At 36.8% G+C, this 21,322-nt stretch overlaps 2 protein-coding genes across 5 annotated transcripts in view; one reads left to right on the top strand and one right to left on the bottom strand.

The window, feature by feature from the left end:
* Positions 1-2,027, bottom strand: part of Hsf (Heat shock factor) — a 35,965-nt gene extending 33,938 nt beyond the window's left edge. For both annotated transcript variants that reach the window (XM_071588536.1, XM_071588537.1), the window contains exons 1-3: positions 1,816-2,027; positions 1,425-1,533; positions 1,205-1,329 (exon numbers count right to left, since the gene is read on the bottom strand). In XM_071588536.1, coding sequence (XP_071444637.1) covers positions 1,205-1,329; positions 1,425-1,533; positions 1,816-1,920 — 339 coding nt within the window. In that variant the 5' untranslated portion in view covers positions 1,921-2,027. The remainder of the gene's footprint in view (positions 1-1,204; positions 1,330-1,424; positions 1,534-1,815) is intronic.
* Positions 2,028-3,317: 1,290 nt separating this feature from the next.
* pigeon (protein) overlaps positions 3,318-21,322 on the top strand; it is a 68,367-nt gene continuing 50,362 nt past the window's right edge. Inside the window, exons 1-5 of one of the 3 annotated variants that reach the window (XM_071587186.1) lie at positions 3,318-3,335; positions 3,852-4,123; positions 4,259-4,462; positions 7,629-7,862; positions 15,227-15,276. In XM_071587186.1, coding sequence (XP_071443287.1) covers positions 4,060-4,123; positions 4,259-4,462; positions 7,629-7,862; positions 15,227-15,276 — 552 coding nt within the window. In that variant the 5' untranslated portion in view covers positions 3,318-3,335; positions 3,852-4,059. Of the gene's footprint in view, positions 3,336-3,720; positions 4,124-4,258; positions 4,463-7,628; positions 7,863-15,226; positions 15,277-21,322 lie in introns of those variants that run through there. The other 2 variants (XM_071587185.1, XM_071587187.1) reach the window with 2 other exon arrangements.

Genomic DNA, 21,322 nt, shown 5'->3' with positions numbered 1-21,322 from the left:
GATTTACTATAAATATATAACTAGCAAAGTGCTACACTTTTGGACAGGAATTGCTGCTTGAAATTGTGACATTTTGGATTATGTGAGCTTTAAACACCAAGACATTTCAGGAAAGAGTATTTGCTCTGAATGACACTAACCATTATTTTGTTATGGGTAAATTGCATATGGAAATTACTCAAAAAAGGTATACTGGAAGATTCACGGCAGTTAATGGCCAAAGTCTACCTATTTATACTAAAAACCAGCAAAGGCTGACTTGCTGACATAAAGTTTTAAGTATTGTGCTCATAAATGTGCATTTTGAATTCAGAGTAAAATGTAAAAATTGAAAGAATGTATAGATTCATGAAAATAGTCGTGGCATAAGATAGCCCAAGTCAACTTAAGTGACGATTTCAATGAATTTATTTTGAACATATTACTTCAATTAGATTATCAATCTCTCTAAAGAAATTATGCCAAAGGTTGATTACAAATATCAAATAAAAAAAACTATCATTTTAGGGCACATACTAAAACCAGTCTCAGAGTTGAATTTTCAAACCAAAACTCGAAGAGTGCAGGGTTAGGAACTTGGTGTAGATCCACAAGCAACATATAATACTCTTGTCTGCACTGTTAAACAGATTATCATCAACAGAAGAAAAATAAAATTGACACATACATGTGAACTTTTACTATGACTGAGGGTGGCAAAAGAAAATAATAATAATGCCAAATGAAGTTGTCCTGCTGTCATTCAAACAACTAAATAATGCTTGTGCACACTTAAGTTAATTCACGGGCCAAATACCATCCCAGATTCCTGGTAATTTCAAGTACTCACGGATCTAGGGTAGTGCAGTGCTACCCGAATTTGCTCATCGAGTGAAATATTCACGATTAAGTCCCAGTTTAAATTACACTTTTTACAGGCAGTCTTTCATTCGAAAGTTTTTAGACTTATTACTCAAAAGAATGTCTGAACAGGACTTAGCTGCAAGACAGATAATTTTCTTTCCTTAACTTTGTAATCAGATTTCGCTTGAAACCGTTTCACTTTGAAAATAGGGATGATAATAGGAAAGAACGATTGATAAAAAATACTTCAAAGAGCTCACTTACTATTTGTTTAAAAGCTTTGGTAATCATACTCCCAAAAGTATTAAATTTATCATAGCTCCCATAACAAGCAATTATCTTTCAGGAGACACATATTTACCTTTCTCTTAATGTTGCTTAAAAGACATGAGTGCCCCCGAAGGAAATACTTGTGCGCGAACTCCATTTCATCTCTATCCAGCTTCAAACCACCACTGTCAACTGATGAGATCTTCCGAAATCCATCTATTAAATAATACCATATGATGCATGTCTATTACACTTTATAAGGTACACATTTGTTTTGTAAACATTAAATATGTCGCAAAATTATCACTCACACATGTTTAGCTGGCGTATGAAACTAGCCAAATTATTGTGTTTGTAGTACAGTGGCAGAAGTTCCCGAGAAAATTGAGCCTGGTTCCTTATTAGAAAACTGGATCCCTCCTGTCAAGAATGAAACGAAAAAATACACCATTATATACATAGTAGTTCTTTGTCCGGCATTTCATAGTGTAAACGGAAACTTTATCATGCCCGACCTCATTTTGACGTTTCACCAAAAACTTACCTAGCGCATAGATATTACGTCATATCTAATTAAAGGCTATAAAATTCATAACTCCAATAAAATAAACATACTTCTCTGTTGTTCAAAATATTAGTCAAAAAACTTCAATGCCAGAATTAAAATTCGATGTTATGCACTGTTAAATCAGATAATCTTACCGAGCTCCATGTTATGAGGCCGTTTGTTGCGGGATCCTCGACAAGTTTCCATAGCTTTGTTAAAAACGCTGGGACATTCGTGCCTTCTTCTGAAATAGAATGCATTTTTCGGCGAAAATTATCGCTCGAACTTTTTTAACAGGTAAAAACTCCTGAAATTCTCAGCACATTGGTCTCATTCACGGTGTGAGGGGGCGGTAGCCATGATAACACATTATGCGCGACGATATGCGCAGTCGTTGCAACCCTGACCTGGTCCGCATTCAGAAACACCACTACAGTGGGCACTACCGCTAAATACGTCACATAAAAGCTATGGGCTCTACGAATGTATTCTTGATTCCTCCAGAATATTAACGGCGGCATTATACGCTTTATGCAAATTAAGCTCTTTCATTGCATTTTCCTTTCTCCGGAATTATGTCAGAAATGTGAAACGGCCGTTAGTGCCGATAAGGGAATATTTAACCGAGGTTTGCTCCTCTCACTGTGAAAACGTTCTCTCTAATTTTATCGTGTGATAACTGTCGATTTTTTAATTGATGAAGATTATTTGCAATCTAATTAAATGGTGTGCGCAAAGGAACTTAACGGGTTCCTTGGAAGTAATTATTCAACCATTGGTGCATTTACTTACAAGGAACATTAATTTTTCAGTTATAATTATCCGGAAGTTTACACCGCAAGGGGCTTTATTTGGAAGTTGACCATTCCTCGTGTGCGTGTAACATTGATATTATGGATTGTAACCCGCACTTATATCCAAGTAATGAAGCCAACCTTCGAATATCTAACTCGAGAAATCTTTTATATTTTGCCTTGGTGTCAGCTTATTATGGACCATCTATTTTGTTCCTATTATTCGTTCAACCACTTTTAGAGATCTCGATAATATTTTTCATCAATAACTAGGCTTTGACGTTAGTCTAATTTCGACTAACATCGACATTCTATCAGCATTGACAGCCAGTGCTCTGGTGAAAATAAGATATTTCATCTGTTCTCCCTAGTTCGGCCGGTGCCCGCATTTAATCAGATAAATGTCGCTGATTTTTACACAATGAAGGAAAAAATATGAGACAACCAAGTAATCTCCAAATTTTAGAAAACAAGGTGTTTCGCTGTAACCAAACACCATTTTATAAGAGAAGGAACATTAGTATCTAGTAAGATCGCTGCGTGTACTTTATGTAGATTCGGTACTGAACAAAGGCCGAAGTAGTTCATTATTGGGGAGTGCTAAGGAGGGGAAGAAATGCCTCCCTGGAAAATAGGTATTCGGCCGTTGCATTATTTATTCCAGGGCTGAGGTTTTTAAATGTCTCTTCACCGGAATAGTTAGCATTGAAAAAAATTACCATTCCAGAATAATTAATTAATGGATGCTAATTTGGAACATGCAACAACTTCTGTGAGCTACTAATATGAAATGAGCTACATAAATGTTAATTCGGTAACCCCCGAGGGTAACCTCTTTAACATGCTCTAGTTGCCAGGGGCATGTTAAGTTCTCTCTCCAGGTTCTGGTTTATTGTATTCCATTTTTAGCCTATTTTCTTTCAACTAGTTGAACGACATAAATGAGGAGTGCACATCATGCAGTATTATGTATTGACACTCGTGCAAATTTACTGTTTGTGGTCAATCCAAGAAATAATTTTCACCGAGAATACTTTGATTGCTTCAGATTACTCAGTGGGTTAGTCATTAATGTGAACCATTTCTGAATGAAAACGTAAAAGGTTCAAAATAGAAGGTTGATAAAGCTTTTCCGGGATTTTTTTATCGGGTGCCCACCTGCTATTTTAAAAATTTTGTAGCATAAAATGTTGACCGTGAATATCGATGGTATCGCTCGTGCAGTTAATCTAGGCGATTTGAAACGATGTAAGCCTACAGCGCTACCTCGATTTAGCGCTCGCGTTTATTTACACTATATTAATAATTAGTATGTTCTAGTCAGTTAATGTAGACAAAGACCAATCTACCTAGTATTATCCTGTTTATATTTTTCTAAGGCAATCAATACATTTCAGGGATGACAACCATGTTTCTATGAGCATCGGACTCGTCTGTTTACATGGTTTTTGCGATGTGTATCGTTTGAAACCAATCAGCGTGTCGGCATAGGAGTTGAAAATAAAATTCACGTAAATGTAAATAGTACCTATTTACTTACAAGGCGCATAATTACAACTTTTCTTAATGGTTTCTCTTACGGCGTGAATTCTCGTTTAAGTTATTATGGTAACTCTCCATAATATACCTGCGACAATATTGGAAAACTTTGAGTATTTGAGTGAATTAGGTAAGTTTTGAGTTGTCCCTAGTTTTCTAAATGCTGATGATTCCTCATGTTAATTTATGTTTAATCAGGAGTATGGTGTGGTTTAACTCCGTGTATCAATATTTATGCTCATAAAAACGAAATACTTTTTATTAGGACGGACAAAGCAATGGAAACTCCTTGGCCAGGAGAAAAACGGTGTGATTATTATTGGATTGCAAGTGGAATCACATGATTCTGAAATGTCTAGTGTCCTAATAATGTACGACCATCTAAATAAAAATTATCGTGTTTTATACTCTTTCGACAAGTACGTGAATTTCATTCAAGCTTCACTAAATCAGAGTCACACCCTTCTTGGTAAGTTAGTAAAATATGAAATATCTTTAAAATTAATTAGTCACAGGAAGGTATATCTAGTGCCTCTTTTACTAACTATCCCTCCATTCCTTAAAAAAACCAATAAGTGTAAAAGGAGCATATGCATAAAGGAAGAATTTTTAAATGTACATATTTACAAAGAGTAATTCTCAAAAGTACCTTTTGTCATCCATTTAGCTCAGATAACTGTAACTGACTGTTGGGATTATATATGCCTCGTATACACTTTAATTTTGCCTTATTCAGGAAATTATACTTAAACGCCTCAAATGATGGCTCTTGTTCTCAGAACTTCTAAAAATTTAAACATATGTGCATTTGTAAAACATTATTGTGCATGAATCCTTAATTTTTAATGAATCTGCTGAAATCATTTGGCCTTCGTATCATGATGTGCATAAATCCCATTGATAGTTTGCAGAAAGGATTCCACAGGTTAGCTTCTTTAAGTTTTTATTAACTTCCCATGGATGATGAGATAGTTCTCTGTAGTCTTAACTTTCCTTCCTTAGTCACATGTTGCTTACACTCCAGTCCTAATCCTCTCACCTACTTAGTCTGATACCATTTCACATCCCAACAAAGGACACCAGACATATTTGTTTTCATTGCAATACTCAGATAGTAATTATAATTTTATCATTATGCCTTTCGATGCATAGTAAGAATTCCATTTAAGTCATATTGGCTCATTTAATTGAAGTGTTATGGATTTCAAACACACATTACGTTATCATTTGCATTAATTTTCTACAGGCTAATTGGTTTGCGTGTCAAATGCTTTTTAGATGTGATGCCTTGGGTTTTCCTTTTTTTACTATTTTATGCAGAGTACCTAATTATGATCTGTGATTTTTGACTTATTTTCGCCACATTTTACTGTTTTTGTGGACTTCCTTGTGCCATTTGATAATTTTGCCTATGGGCATTTGCCTACGACTAAAAACTTAATGTTATTATGGTGTGGTTATGTGTTTATTACTTATGCCTTGTGCAGATGGCCATGCATTTAAAGAGGAGTGATTTCTGGAATGTTAGAATCTCTGAACAACTGAATAACCAATAAATAAGTTATTTGCAACTAATTCTGGAGGCTTTCCAAGTCCTCTCTGTATCTGCAATAACTTGCTATCGCCATGGAATGACTGCTTGCTTGTTTCTCATATGTTAAAATACGTTTGGTAGATAAATGGAGGTTATGGTTGGAAATCTTATTGTAGTTATCAAGAATCAGATATTTGTCCCACACATGTATCTTTCATAATACATTTGTGTACTCTAGTGAGAGGTAAAATCATTATTACTTTCTCATGTAATAATTATAAAAATGAGAGGATATCGTAGTAATTTATTTGTCCAAAGATCAAGTATTCAATTAATTAACTGAGGGAAGCTTGTCAGTATCATTAAGTGATGTGCAGTAAAAGGAAAAAAAGTATTAATAAATATTTTCAATGAGGAACATTTTGAAATAATAATAAACAGGAAAAAATGTACAGGGAAGTAATGAATCAGGTACATTGTTCTGAGAATAATTCAGGTTACTTATGCAATTATGAGCTTATGATGTAAAACAATGGAGTAACATTTAAAGTTTATTAATAATGTAAAAGTATTCATGCATCTAATATATTTTAAGTTTCTTGGTAATTACTAAAAGCCAGACCCATTTATTGAAATCATTATTGTCATGTTTCAATTTTAACTGTAATTACCTATTATTTATCTATTAGTTATTATATATTATCCATTAGTTATTCTATATTTATATTCTATTTATTTATCTATTATTTAGTTATTACCTATTTTTTATTAAAATGCAGTGCATCAGAATTAATGGAGAAAATATTCAGGTGTACATAATGGGCCTTAAGTTCACCATGGGCAAGTTTCAACTGGAAATTTGTGTTTTTTGCATGCTGCAACTGGGTGAATAAATAGTAAATATCATTGAAAGTACTGCAGGAGATGCCATGGCAGTCACTTTTTATGGGGTCATCTGCTGATATACCTTAAAATGCAGAAATTTCAACATGTAAAAATCATTGGCCTTGACCAGGACTGGAACTCAGATTCCTCAACGTCTGGCTTAGTGCTTTAGTCAGCTAAGTTACCGAGGCACCTGTGGTAGTTTGACTAGAGGACACCTTGTTACCTTAACTGGCTAAAGCACTTTGCTGGACATTTGAGGGATCTGGGTTTGAATCCCAGTCAATGAAAATGATTTTCACACTTTGAAATTCTACATTTAAATATTGAGGCTTTGACAAAGAACTTTGTCTTGCTGCTCCCGAGTTAGATTCATGCTAATTAAGTTAGACTCCAAGAAGTTTACAACTCCTGTTAAAACTGTGCTATTTCTTTGGAAAACTGTGCTCTGTTTGCATTTTATTATAATTTTACTTATTAACATACCATTTGTGTTTTTTCATTGAGGGTGAGTTGGTTGCTTTCGACCTTACCATTTGCCTTGACTGGTATCATTACATTCTACTACTACCAAAGTAATCCAACCATAGGCTCATTGTTAGGTTGGAAGGAGTTAGACCTTATATTAAGACTTATCGGCATATGTAAGTGATACACTGAAAGGAGGGAGAATTCCTTTTTGGTACTTCTTGAAGTTTCTAACAAAGTCCTGGTTTCCAGAACAATCCAAATATTTTAGTTTTTCTATGGGCCGAATCCATCCTCATAACAGAAAGACTTCCATGTATGCTTCCTTTTACATCATTATTAAAATGCCATCCTCATATAATTGCACAAGTTATTATAATAGTAATGTGGTAGGTAATCAGTTCATTAATGTGTGCCCTTGTTTAGTCCTGCCATTTAATGTTTGCAGTTTGTCAAGTCTTCTATGTGGTTTTGGAGCCCATAATTTTCAGCACAATGAATTGCCTCACCCATAAACGATTCAATTGATAGTTAGTTACCCCATATTTATTGCCCTAGATATGATAAAACTTTCTTACGTTGTTGAGTACATTTATGATACATATTTATGTACTGCTTGGTGACAGCTCCAGGGTTGTAAAGAATTAAGTCTTCTTACCTGTAGAGATGCTTTGTGTAAATTCTATTAAAAATAATGCTCAATGAGCCATTTTTATTTATAATATATGCATTTTGTGATCATTCGCAGGATTTGTGACAAAAGAAAAAATTTTAGTAAATGATGATGTTGAAGCTGAGCCTACTGTGGAAACAGTTTACAAGTCATATTTGGTTGAAATCAAAAGTGGAAGTTCATCAACTTCATCAGTGATTGATCTTGGTTTTGAGAAATCACATAAAATGGCTCTACAGTTTCTTTACTGGGAAAAGTTACCACACATCATTGAAAAGGAACGTTTTCTGCTTCTCATTCATAAAGAGGGTGAGTGGTAATGACATTAATTTGTTTTTTGCCATTAAAATTTGCATCATATTTAGTGCACTGGTAGAAGATTGAGTAGTAGTTAGTAAACTTTTTAGCAAGTGTAGTGATTGCACCACTATTGGTAAAATCAGGATTGTATATTAACCTATCATGCTGAGGTCATAGTGAAAACCGAAACTGCTGAGGAAGTGGTAAAAGAGTTTGATAACTTTTACATCATCTTAGATTATATTCACCCATTTAATATTAATTTATGGTTGATATTTCTAGAGAAATTTTAATGGACGGAACCAAAATAATGTAAATAAGTTAATTTAACAATCTGCTAGCAGCAGGAGCCAGTTTTATTACTATTTTTATGATAACTCTCCATAATAGGAAGCCGTTTCCTGAATCTGAATAATTCAAATATCCTTCTGTGAATGTCACCAAAAGTATAAGAAGAATATAGAGTAGGTGATTGTTGAAACTCATTTTGCATGTGCCATTCTATTGTTTTATTATCACTTTCTCCATTAGTATTGTACTTGGAAGATATTGTATTTATCATTAAAATCATTTCATAATTTCATTATAAATACATGATGTGGTATCCCCTGAATGCCATTTGATCATTTTTCCTATGTTGTCTATCATCAGGCAGCCTTAGAAAGCTCATTCTGCTTGAATGAGAAGAAATATCATGGAATGATGTGGAAATTTTTTTAATTTCTTTGAAAGTAAATTCAAGGGCAGCTTTTCAAGATAATCTTATAGTGTATTAAGCAATTGCAGTGTAGCATGTTTTTCTATACATTTTTCAAAAAATGTGTCAAACATGCAATGACCACTCCAGTTTTCCCTGCTGATGCTCATTGTTGCTATCCATCCACCCATTCATGAACAACTCCCAATGTTTTGCAAAAACATTGCATGATATTGTAGAGTAACAGTATGCATTAAACAGTGACAATCACATGATGTCTGTCAGGTCTTAATGTTTTGTTTCCAAAAAAAAAACAATTTGTCCCTTGAATTCCAGTAGTAATAATTCATTTCATCCTTTGGATCATGATACAGATATGTTAAAATGTTCATGGATGAATATATTAAAGTCTGTAAATTCCTTCATATGAAAAAATGCATATTTTAACCAGAATAATTTCATATTAGTTTTAGAGGCTTGTAAAGATGCACATCTTTTGTTTTTTCACCCAATTAGTAGGAAGAGTATTATACATTAGACAAAATTTTTAATATGATACATTACCAAATAGATCAAATTATGATGATTGACATGCAGCCCATTCATTGTCAAGTGCAATAGATGGCAAAAAATGCATTATGAATGAGCAAACTTGTGTTTTCCCGTATAAAATAAGCAAAATGTAAATAAGCACTCATATAGATAGATGTTTAAGATCATTTTGTGTGAAGTGAAATATTTCCAACATGATGTACAGGGTCCGTACAATAAGTATCGTGACTGGTTCGCTGTAGCCTCAACGGAGCGGTGGATGGGGGTCTGACCAGTTGGCTTGGCAGAGGGGTCCCCCACCCCTCAGGTGTACTTTAGTTCAGTCACCTCCAGGGATGCGTTGAGACAGGAGGTGGATTTTGGTGACGTGTGATTGTTTGTGGCGTCGTTGCGCCTGCATTGAGTGCACTGGCGACTAATGCTACGCTGTGAATTTTTGCGTTAAACTCAGGAAATCCACATCGGAGACCCTTGACCTCATCAAGCAGGCTTATGGGGATGATGCCTTAAGCCACACAAGAGTTTTTGAGAGGCACAAAATGTTTAAGGAAGACCGCGTCGGACGCCTGACGACCGTTCGAACCGATGCTAAGGTGGCCAAAGTGAAAAAAGTTTTGGACTCTGACAGGTGTTTAACCATCACCCTTATCAGTGAGGAGATCAGCCTTTCACTTGGAACCGTCCACACCATTGTAACGGAGGATCTTGCAATGAGGAAAGTGTGCGCGAAGCTGGTGCCGAAAGTCTTGAGCGAGGAACAAAAACTGTCGCTGGTGAAAATTTTGCAAGAAATTTTGAACTGCATCCAGGAAGGTGAAGATTTTCTCGGCAATGTTATTACCTCATAGCGCAAAAGGAGCTCAGCTCAAAGGATATTGGTGCAACTCCATCGAGGTGGTTCAAGCGGCGACGACAAAGGCTCTCAACAGTATTCCGGAAACAGACTTCCAGTGGGCTTTTGACGAGTGGTAGATGCGCCGGACTGAGTGTATCGGTGCAGGAGGAATGTATTTTGAAGATTATTAAGTAATTGTAATGATAACTGCAATAAATTTTGATTTTTGGAATCAGTCCTGATACTTATTGTATGGACCATGTTTATCGGCTCAAACCTAACGTTCTTCTGAGTGCCGTTTTTTTCAATTTTAAAGTCGTATCAGCATGTAGTAATGCATCCCAAAATAAAATTCCATATTTAACATGTGGAAAAAAGTTCGCAAAATGGAAAGGATGGCTGTGAATTGGGCACCATACCATCTGTAATCAATAACGAGGGTAATTCTAAAAATAAGGTCTCCCATTTTTTTTTAAATACAAAAATCTGTTTAGTTTATATAATATTTAGGTATTTCCAAAGGTTGAAATTTTGCCTATTTTTCAAAATAATTGCCATTTCACTCAATGCATTTTGTAAATGCTGTGAGAGTTTTTGAATGTCCATGTCATACCAGCTAGCCTCCATGTCTTTGAGAAAGCATTGAACCTCATCTTTCACCTTATTGTCAGAGCTAAATTGCCTTCTGGCCCAATGTTCTTTCAACTTGGAACAGGTAATAGTCACTGGGTGCCAAGTCTGGACTATAGGGTTGGTGGATGATGATGTTCCATTAAAACTGTCGTAGGTGAGTGATGGTTTGATTGGTGACTTGTGGGCAAGCATTGTTAAGAGGAATGCTTATGCCCTTGCTCAACATCCTGTTCCCTGGTTCTGAATTGCCCATCTGAGTTTTCCATTGTTTCACAGTACCTGTCAGCATTTATTGTGGTCCTAGCTAGTATAAAGTCGACTAACAATATTCCATTTCAATCTCACAACACAGTTGCCATGACATTATAGGTAGACTGCATTTGTTTGAATTTTCACAGTTTGAGTTAGAAGAAATGCCACTATTGGTGTGATTTTTGTAAACTGACCAGCTGTAAACTCTCTACACCACTTGCAAATGTGTTTGACATCCACCTATGACTCCATACACTTCTGCCCATTGGTTCAATGGTTTTGCATTCAAAAACTGAAAAGCTGCGCAAACTTCCCACTTGGCAGTAGCATCCAATGTTAGCTCTATTCTCCATGGTTCTCAATGGCATGCTCGCATGGCATCCCAGTGGGGCATGCACATGCTTGTTTGGGAATGGGGGAATCAAAAATCAGAACAATATGACCAACAGCCAGACGAACAGTTTCTCTTTATCCCCTTTGGAGATCTTATTTTTGGGATTACCCTCATATATGTGGGTGTTTAACTTCCTTGCTAAGTAGTTGGTGTGCTCAGACCAAATAAGAACATCTGTAATTACTATCCCAAAAATATGGTAGATATGAATTGTTGGATTGAAGAGCCATTTATTGATAATGTCAACTGATCTGGTTATTTTTTCTGTTGAGGGTGGAATTGATAGTATATTGTTTTTGAGGTGTTCTAAATGATCTGGACACCAGGCAGCTGTTTTCCTTAGGCTAGACTCATGATAATCACTCAGCAGACTTGGTTGAGATGTGTCTCCTCGGTTATCATCTCCAGAATCCCAAGGAAGGAAGCACTAGCCACTCCTAGCAAGAGGGGCTTGATCCTCAGTGTGAGTCCAAACACATACTCGAATCTCAGCTTAGATTCACCTGTGATGCAACAGAATAAAGCATATACAGAGGCAGGTCCTCATAATTCGATGTATGGTGCATGCAGTAGCTGTAAGAGCTGTACAAGGGGAAGGAGACGGGAAAGAGAGGGGTGCTTGGCAGTGGTTTTCTTCCATTAGGAGAAATTATCCTTTTGTTAAAGGCAAAAGAAAAGGAAAATATTATCCAAAGAATTGGGAATTGGCTCCTTGGAACGTTTATTGTAAAATATCCTATATTGTAGAAAATTGAATTATATTAATAATGTTCACTTTTAATATTTGAATTACTCTGGTATATTGGAAAATTGACTTTGTAATGCTTATTTACATTTAAGAAGTAAGAAAGGAGTGGGTTACTTTGTTGATGTCTGAAACAATTTCATGTCTAGTACAATGCAGCAGTAAATATTTACTTTTGGCTTTTTATACTTTTCTGTCCATTTTCTGTTTCTACTTTTTTTATGCTTACTTTTTCAATTTATTTCATATACTGTATTTTCCCATCAATAAAATGCACCCAGAACTTTTTAGTTATCATGAATTTTTATATTATTATTATTTCCTTTTATTTGCCCAGAGATCACAATACAAAAATACCAGGCAGGTGGTGTATGTACATGATATAAGGTACGTCAATAAGGAGCAAAGACACAGGCTCAATTAAGATACAAAAAAGAAATGATGCTCACAGTTACATAATGTTTGGCACAAACTCATGAACATTGGCTGTAACATGAACATAAAATATCAATTCAGAAAAATCATTGTTCATCAACATGAATCAGACCATGACCATTGCTATAAACTAAAAGTATGAACTTACTGGTCAGGAATATTGTTGAGATATTCGTCAACCAAGTAGAACATATTACGCTGTAGATATCTTTATAATTTATGCATGAATGCAGCAGTTCCCTTTGAATCCTTGATACTCTAGGGTAATTTGTTATATAATCTGATGCCCATTTCATTGGGTCCTAATTTCAATGCCTTACTTCTTATATTCCCATAATAGATGTCATTCCCTCCTCTGGTGTAATGATGATGATAGGCAGAGTTAAGAGGATAGTTGCCAATGTTATTTTTTAAATATAGAATTAAAAACATAATGTAGATGCACGGGAGTGGTAGCAAATTTAATAAATGGAAAATAGGCCTAGATGGAGCGTTGTGAGGTTTATTGGTGATGATTCTAATAGCTTTCTTTTGCATTTTAAAGATGGTTTGAGAAATAGCAGCTGTTCCCCATAATATTATACTTTAGGTTATATTTGAATAAATTTCCCCATGGTAAAAAAAGAGTAGTACATTTTTACTTTAGTTTCATATGGGTGTCTTAATAAGTAGCTAGTTGAACTGAGCTTGTGTTGAAGGGCTTTTACATGCATATCCCAAGAAATATTTGTACACAGAGAAATACCTAGAAATTTGCATTCTGTCACATGCTCAATTGATTGGTCATTAATTTTTACCTGCAGATCATCATCTGACACGGTCTTATTGTGTGTAAAAGATAATATTTTACTTTTAATTACATTTGAGTCTAGAAGGTTGTCTGTACACATGTATGTATATATATGTGTATACATGTATATATATATATATATATATATATATATATATATATATATATATATACACATGCGTGCGTGTGTATATGTATATGTATATATATGTGTGTGTGTATATATATATATATATATATATATATATATATATATATATATATACGTATATATATGTATATATATGTATATACATATATATATATATATACACACACACACACACACACACATATATATATATATATATATATATATATATATATGTGTATATGTGTGTGTGTGTGTATATATGTGCATAAAAATTATTCATAGTATGTGTAAAAATACGTATATGTTTGAATTTTTTCAATTTTTGTTACATGATGCGCATCGTCATTTTTTTTATCATCTGAACATTTTTGAATAGATAACGCACGTGTTATAGATGGGAAAATACAGTACTTTTAAAGTTGAATAGCTACTTTTTCACCTAATGCACCAGGTATTGGTACATGCCATCTTAGTTGAATAATAACTAAGGGAATTAGTGAGGGAACATGTACAGTGATTTAGTGTACATATGTCAAATCAGTCAAAGTATAATTTTCCATCACATTTTTTTTCATCACATTTTCACCTAACCAATTCAAGTTCATAGTTCGAAGAGCCATGCTAATAAAGCACTTCACTCACAGTTTTCCCATTGAGTGTTTTACCAGCTATTGGGGTCAAGTCTGAGATATGCAACCAAGGCTGTGGATGTGGCTGAACTTGGGCTGGCTGTGACATCAATTAGCCTGCCTTGTCAGTGGGTCTACCTGGCCCAAACATTGCTAATCTCAAATTATATTGCCAAGTCTACCATATCCCACTCCAAAGCATTCCTATACTCATGTAACTCACCTTGTGCAAGTCTCAGCCAGGTCTGAATTTGTGATTGAAAGACCTCTAGTTGTGGCAGAGTTGATGTCAGCTGATGTATGAGGTATGGTTAATAGATGATGTGTGTTACCTGCAAACATGACTGAAGTATCAAGGTCGTTATCAGTAGGAAGGCCTTTGAAATATAGCATAAACAGAAGTGGACCAGGGAGAAATCCTTGTTGATGATACTTGCTACAGACCTACTACCTTTCACTGCTCATAATGAGCAAACTCTCAGCTATTTTCCTATTAATAATAGGGTGTAATGAAGACTTTAAAGTAGTGCTGTTAAATGTTTAGGGCATGATATGTCATATTGTAAAGGTTTTGAGTAATGCAACCTACTTAGTGACTCTCCTTTGAGCATGGTATATTTGATGTGTGTATTAGAATTTTGTTAGTAATGCATGTTATTGGGATTTTTTGAGCATGGTGGCTAAAATTTCAATTTTATTCTGATGTAATATTTATTATTTTTATTGAGAGTAGAATAAATTATTGCAATGCAGGAATAATTGACTTTTTGCAAGTGGCACTTGATCTACCCTACTGAAGCATTCACATGGAATATCTCATGATGGATACTAACCTCAAATTGTGTGAATTAGATATGCTTGGAAATAATTTTGAAAAAAATGGTTATGTGAGTATTTCATGCAAATCTTTTGTTTCGAGTGTGAAAGGCAAATTGTTTGTCATTTAAAATGAAACATGAAAAAAATAACCATAATTTCATGATAGAAGTTCGGAAATACTCAGTGAATGTCTTATTTTTTTAAATTTCCAACTGCTCAGGACCTACCTGTAGAACTGCAATATCCAAACTAGGTAATTGTGTGCCCCTGTAAATAGGTAACTATCACCTATACTCATTAAATCCAAAAGCAGTTGCTACAGCCAATAATTCCAGCATATTATAAAAATGTCATGCATATCAGAGACTATTATAATAATACAGGGTGTTCTATGTATTGAAATACAAATGGTATCTCCTTTTTCAAGCATATGTAAGTTATTATTCCTTTGTGTTTCAGCTATTTACTTATATCAAGTCAATCTAAAAGGAGCATACTCTCAGGATTGGGTGAGTGACATGCATTTTTATTAAAAATATATGAGCTTCTTGTATATCCCAATGATCCAATGAATTAAATCGCAATATTTTGGTTTTTTGGCCCACCTAACCCAGAGTAAACGATTGCATTAAAGGCCACAATTCCTTTCCCTCCCCTATGTCATATTGTCATCCTCCTAGCAGAAAAGCAAACTCGAACATTCATTAGCAATATGGCCATGGTCCCAAGGCAAGACTCACATTTCAGGATAAAATATATATATTCTGATAGGTTTACCCTATATCACTTCATGTTCCTCTTATTAAGCAATGAAAGTTGATAAATGCATTATAATCTGGATTTTACTGAAGGAATAAAAATGTTTACTTTGTGAATCATTATTTGTAAACTTGTACATAGTTGCTTTTCAGTTGATTGATTAATGGTTTACACAGTATTGACTCTGTGAATAGTGAATAAATGAATGTCAATTCTCATGATGAAATGCTAAGAGCAACAAGGAAATTCAAATATGTGGAATAAATCCAGTAGGATGGAGTTTTGGAGGCTAAAGTATCCCATTAAATCAAATGTGGATGGAAACGCTCGATTCCTAACTCTCTCTCTATCTGCAGACACCGAATTTTCAACACCACAGCCACTCTCAACAAATAACTTGACAATCTACCTCTTGCACTCCTCAAACGCAGTTACCCAGAAAAGCTCTTACAAAATAAAATCCACCGCTCCACCCGACCACACAAACCACATAAAAACAAGCCCACATCTGACGCAGGACTCAACCTTTGCACTACCTATTTCCTCGGATCACACAGACTGAAAACCTTCCTTGAAGAACTCTTTCCAATTTTACATGACAATGACGCGACCTCATCCTCACTACTCCAATGCCCATCAGACAACCCACCAATCTCAAAAACCTGAGATCCACCAACCTTTTGGTGCCCCCCCATGACAAATTTCCTTATATTTCCCCTACTTGCAACCGCCCCCAATGTAAAACCTGTCTACTTATCAGGTCTACTCCCCTCTCCCTACATCCCCTCATTGCCCCCTCACCTCGTTCCCACGCCAATTGCCTCTCAAAAAACATTATTTATCTTTTGTCATGCAAGCATTGCACTTCCTTTTACATAGGCAAATGCATTACCCCTTTATCCATTCGAATGAATAATCACCGGTACTCCTGCAATTCTGCCTCACTCTCTTCTCTTCCTATCCCTTCACACGCCAATTCCCACAACCTTCCATTTGACCAGTGTTTTGCTCCCGCATCCTAGAATCCCTACCTGATTCAGCCACCAATATAGAGGTGAGAACTCGAGATTTTGCCTACATATTAGCTTTCCAATCTTCCCAAATTCCCACCCTTAACCGCCATCTTTAATTTCCCTCTTAGCATTCCCTGCTCCACATTTCCCCTCCCCGCCCATTCACCTTTCCCCTCTCCAGCATATTTTCAGTCTTACTTGAAGAAGGCCTCTAAGAGGGCCGAAAGCTCGAACAATTTACCGTGTGAGTGTCCCTTTAAATGTTGCTATTCTATTTGTGTTCAATTGTGCCGTCCTATTATATATATATATATATATGTATATATATATGTATATATATATATGTATATGTATATATATATATATATATGTATGCATGTATGTATGAATGTATGTATGTATATATATTTATTTATTTATATATACATATATTTTCTTCAATATACTCATTAGTTTTTCCCAATTTAATCTATCAAATGCTTGTTTATTATCTACGAAACAGGCAAATACGTCCTTACTGTATTCTATATTCCTCTCAATTAGTAATCTCATTACTACAATGGCATCACGCGTACCTATCCCCTTCCTAAACCCAAACTGATCATCCCCTAAGTAATCATTTGCCCTATTCCCTGTCCTTTTGTTTATGATCCTGAGAACAACGTAAGCTGCGTGGGATGTCAAACTTATTGTCCTGTTGTCCTCACATGATGTAGTCTTTACCTTTTTCAGAATAGGAACTAAAACTGATCTCACAAAGTCTTTCGACTGAATTCCTTCCTCATGGATACTATGAATCAGCCCATATAGCCCCTTCCTCCCTCATTTTCCTAAACATTTCAGTAGTTCTGTGGAGGAAATGATTAAAGAGATATGGGAAGAACTGGAGATAGGGATGAAAGTGGGGAATGGGGAATTTGTAAAATCAGTTAGGTTTGCTGATGACCAAGCTTTAGTTTGTCATTCAGCCAAGGGGTTGCAAGCATTGCTGAGTGAATTGGAAATTCAGTGCGACAGGTATGGGATGAGAACCAATATTAATAAAAAAAAGGTTATGCAATTTTCTAGATAAAAAAAGGCTAAGCTAAACATTGAAATAGCAGGGCAAAAACTAGAGCAGGTAGAACAGTTTATGTATCTCGGAAGTGTTTTGGACCACCACCTTCAAAGTAGTTGGGACAAAAGGAGAAGAATTGCGCTAGGCAAAGAGGTTTTCACTAGCAGGAGGGAGTTGATGAGAGGGATGTTGAGTAAGGATATTAAGAAAAGATTCGTAAAAACTTTGATATGGAGTGTAACTATATAATGAAAGGAGAAACTTTGTAATTCCACATAGATTTATTCGACGGACGACCTAGGTTTCGACGTGGCACGTCATCATCAGGTACATTTTGTAAAGAAGACAGAGAATAAATAGTCACACAAATTGGGGGGGTGGGTTGGGGGGGGGGAAGGCGAGAAGAGAGACAACTCCCCGGTCTGAGGTGAGGGTTAGGGGGTGGAAGAGGGGAAAAAACCCAGGGGGGGGGGTGTTGGCCCGGAGGTGGTTAAGGGGGTTGAGAGCAAGGGGCTAGAAGAAAGGAAAGGATTAGGAACTCTGTAAACTCAGGAAGGGGGAGGTGGTGAAGGGGACGCGTGGATCAGGAGGGAGAGGGGAAACCCAGAATATACGTAAAAACGCTGTATTAAGAGCCGGTAGGGGAGGAGGTAAGGTAGGTGGGGTGTCATTAGGTGTGGAAGGAAGGAAGGTCTAGAAGGGGGGAGTGGGAAGGGTACAAGATTTCGTTAACAATGGTAACCTTATTCTTAACACATTTCAAAATTTCAAATTGCTCTAGCGCGTCAAGCCTTTGTCCTTTCTTCTCAAAATGTAAGAACTCAGGCACAAAATCACTCCGATGATTCTCGTCCAGCAGATGTTTGGCAAAGAGAGACGCCGAGTCCTTATTTTTGACGCACGATTGGTGTTCCTTGATCCTCTCTTTAAACTTTCTCCCAGTCTGGCCGATGTATCCTGCTCCACATTGACAATTTAATTTATAAACACCACTTTTCTCACTTGTAGGGATTCTGTCTTTGGTATGAGAAATTAAATTCCTCATGCACTGTTTGTTATAAAACGCTAGTCTAATTTTGTCTTTGGGGATTTTTCTGCATACCCTCAGGGATAATGGGCCTAAATAGAGAAACCTTCTCCATTGAGCCCTTGATATATCGCTAGGTATAGACCCATAAATACTGTTTCTGGCTAACTTGGACATTTTCCTCTTATAAAGTTTGTCTATTAGTTTTTCCGGGTAGCCATTGTTTACTGCTATTGTCTTAATAATATTAAGTTCCTTTAAAACGCTGGAAACCGTCATTGGTATTGAAGTTAGTCTATTGATCATGGAATGAAATGCTGCAAGTTTTTGTGAAAAGCAATGTCTGGAGGTGGAGTGAATAACATGGTCCGTGTATGTGTCTTTCCTAAATATGGAAAATTGCAATTTCTCATGGGATCTTGAAATGCAGATATCTAGAAAATTCAGGCAACCGTTTACTTCCTTTTCTATAGAAAATTGAATATTGGATTTTAATGAATTTAAGTGGGAGAGGAAATTGTCTAATTGTCTATCTGTCCCGGACCAGACACATAAAACATCGTCCACATACCTGTGCCAGCTAACTACGTTCTTGGTGAGGGGGTGGGGAGAGGAAAATAAGTCCTTTTCGAATGCGTCCATGTAAATATCTGCTAAGACAGGGGACAGGGGAGAGCCCATGGCTAAACCATTGGACTGTTTGTAGAACTGTCCGTTGAAGACGAAATAATTCTGGGAGACGCACAAGGAGAGAAGAAGACACAGTTCATAGGCAATGGGAGTCGAGATGGACTTCCGAAGGAGGATGTCCTGCGCTAGGTTCACGGCTACTTTCGGGTTCACGTTGGTAAAAAGATCTTTACGTCAAAAGACACTAGAGTGCACTTTTTGTGAATTGTCATTCCCGAGAGCTTGTTCACCAAGTCCACTGAGTTTTAACACACTGTACTTCGCAGAAAATTGAGACAAGTCTCTAAATAACACATTGAGTTTTTTCGCTAGCAGGTGGTTGGGGGAAGACACACTTGAAACAACTGGTCTTATCGGAATGTCTTTCTTATGCACTTTCGGGAGTCCGAAAAATCTCGGAGCGGAAGGATTCATTTGGAAAAGTTGAAAATTTCTGACCATTTAAACAGTCCCTCACAGGCTTTTAACTCTTTTTTGCACTCTTGTTGGAATTTAGGGGTGGGATCAGTACGAAGGACTTCTAAGTCGTTTGCTTTAATGAAGTCTTCACATTTCTTGACATAACTGCTTTTTTCCATCACCACCACTGCGTTGCCTTTATCGGCTTTTTGTATAATCAGGTCTTTGGCGGCCAAAGTACGTTTTATAGACCTCAAAGCCGCGTTCTCGGAAGAATAATTACTTCGTTTCTAATTTGAGAGGCCTTAAGTAACTGCTGTTTTAACAACGTGTTTGATAGCACTATTTTCTTTCCGGAGGGCGACTTCACAGTCCACAGCTAGGGTTACCAAGTCTTTGTCGGAGACAGGGATGTGAGGAATGTGTTTGAGTCCTTTTTTCCAATAATAACACTTCACTGGGTTTAAAGGAATGTCCCTGAAAGATTCACAATTCGTGGTCCCAAATTGGTGGGAGTCATGGTCGGGAGAAAAGTCCGATTTCCGAGTAGGTTTGTCACGTTGTTGAAGTACCTCGAGTTTCCGGTTGATAGTAGCTCTTTTGAGACAAGAGATCTCACTACATTGTTGTCGCACTTTATCATCGAGACACAACCACTCAATCCCAATTGAGCTCGTGGGTTAGTTCCACATGTAATAACAGTAAATATTCGGAAATAGCGTCCCTTTTTACATACCACTCATGCAGTTCCCGTTTTAGCCAGGTTTTCTTGGCTACTTCCATGGCGAAGTTTCCTGCTGAAGATCGGGTTTCCTTACAATGGATATTGACGTACTTCGGGAAGATCCCGAGGGAGACGCAGCGACTGTTGAAGTAGATGTTGAGCGACGCGTTCAGGTATTTGATGGAGAGTCTTCTATACAATATTGCCTTCACTGCGTTACTGGCGCACTTGATATAATTCGTTGTCTCAGGCGTGACTTCATGGAATCGGACTTAACATAATGAAAGGAGAAACTTTGTAATTCCACATAGATTTATTCGACGGACGACCTAGGTTTCGGACGTGGCACGTCATCATCAGGTACATTTTGTTAAGAAGACAGAGAATAAATAGTCACACAAATTGGGGGGGTGGGTTGGGGGGGGGGGAAGGCGAGAAGAGAGACAACTCCCCGGTCTGAGGTGAGGGTTAGGGGGTGGAAGAGGGGAAAAAACCCAGGGGGGGGGGGTGTTGGCCCGGAGGTGGTTAAGGGGGTTGAGAGCAAGGGGCTAGAAGAAAGGAAAGGATTAGGAACTCTGTAAACTCAGGAAGGGGGGAGGTGGTGAAGGGGGACGCGTGGATCAGGAGGGAGAGGGGGAAACCCAGAATATACGTAAAAACGCTGTATTAAGAGCCGGTAGGGGAGGAGGTAAGGTAGGTGGGGTGTCATTAGGTGTGGAAGGAAGGAAGGTCTAGAAGGGGGGGAGTGGGAAGGGGTACAAGATTTCGTTAACAATGGTAACCTTATTCTTAACACATTTCAAAATTTCAAATTGCTCTAGCGCGTCAAGCCTTTGTCCTTTCTTCTCAAAATGTAAGAACTCAGGCACAAAATCACTCCGATGAT

The sequence above is a fragment of the Hetaerina americana genome, unplaced genomic scaffold (genome assembly GCF_022747635.1).
Source record: "Hetaerina americana unplaced genomic scaffold, ioHetAmer1.1.p SCAF_3, whole genome shotgun sequence".
Lineage (NCBI taxonomy): Eukaryota > Metazoa > Arthropoda > Insecta > Odonata > Calopterygidae > Hetaerina > Hetaerina americana.
Note: the sequence above shows the minus strand (reverse complement) of the source record. Positions and strands in the feature narration are given on the sequence as shown.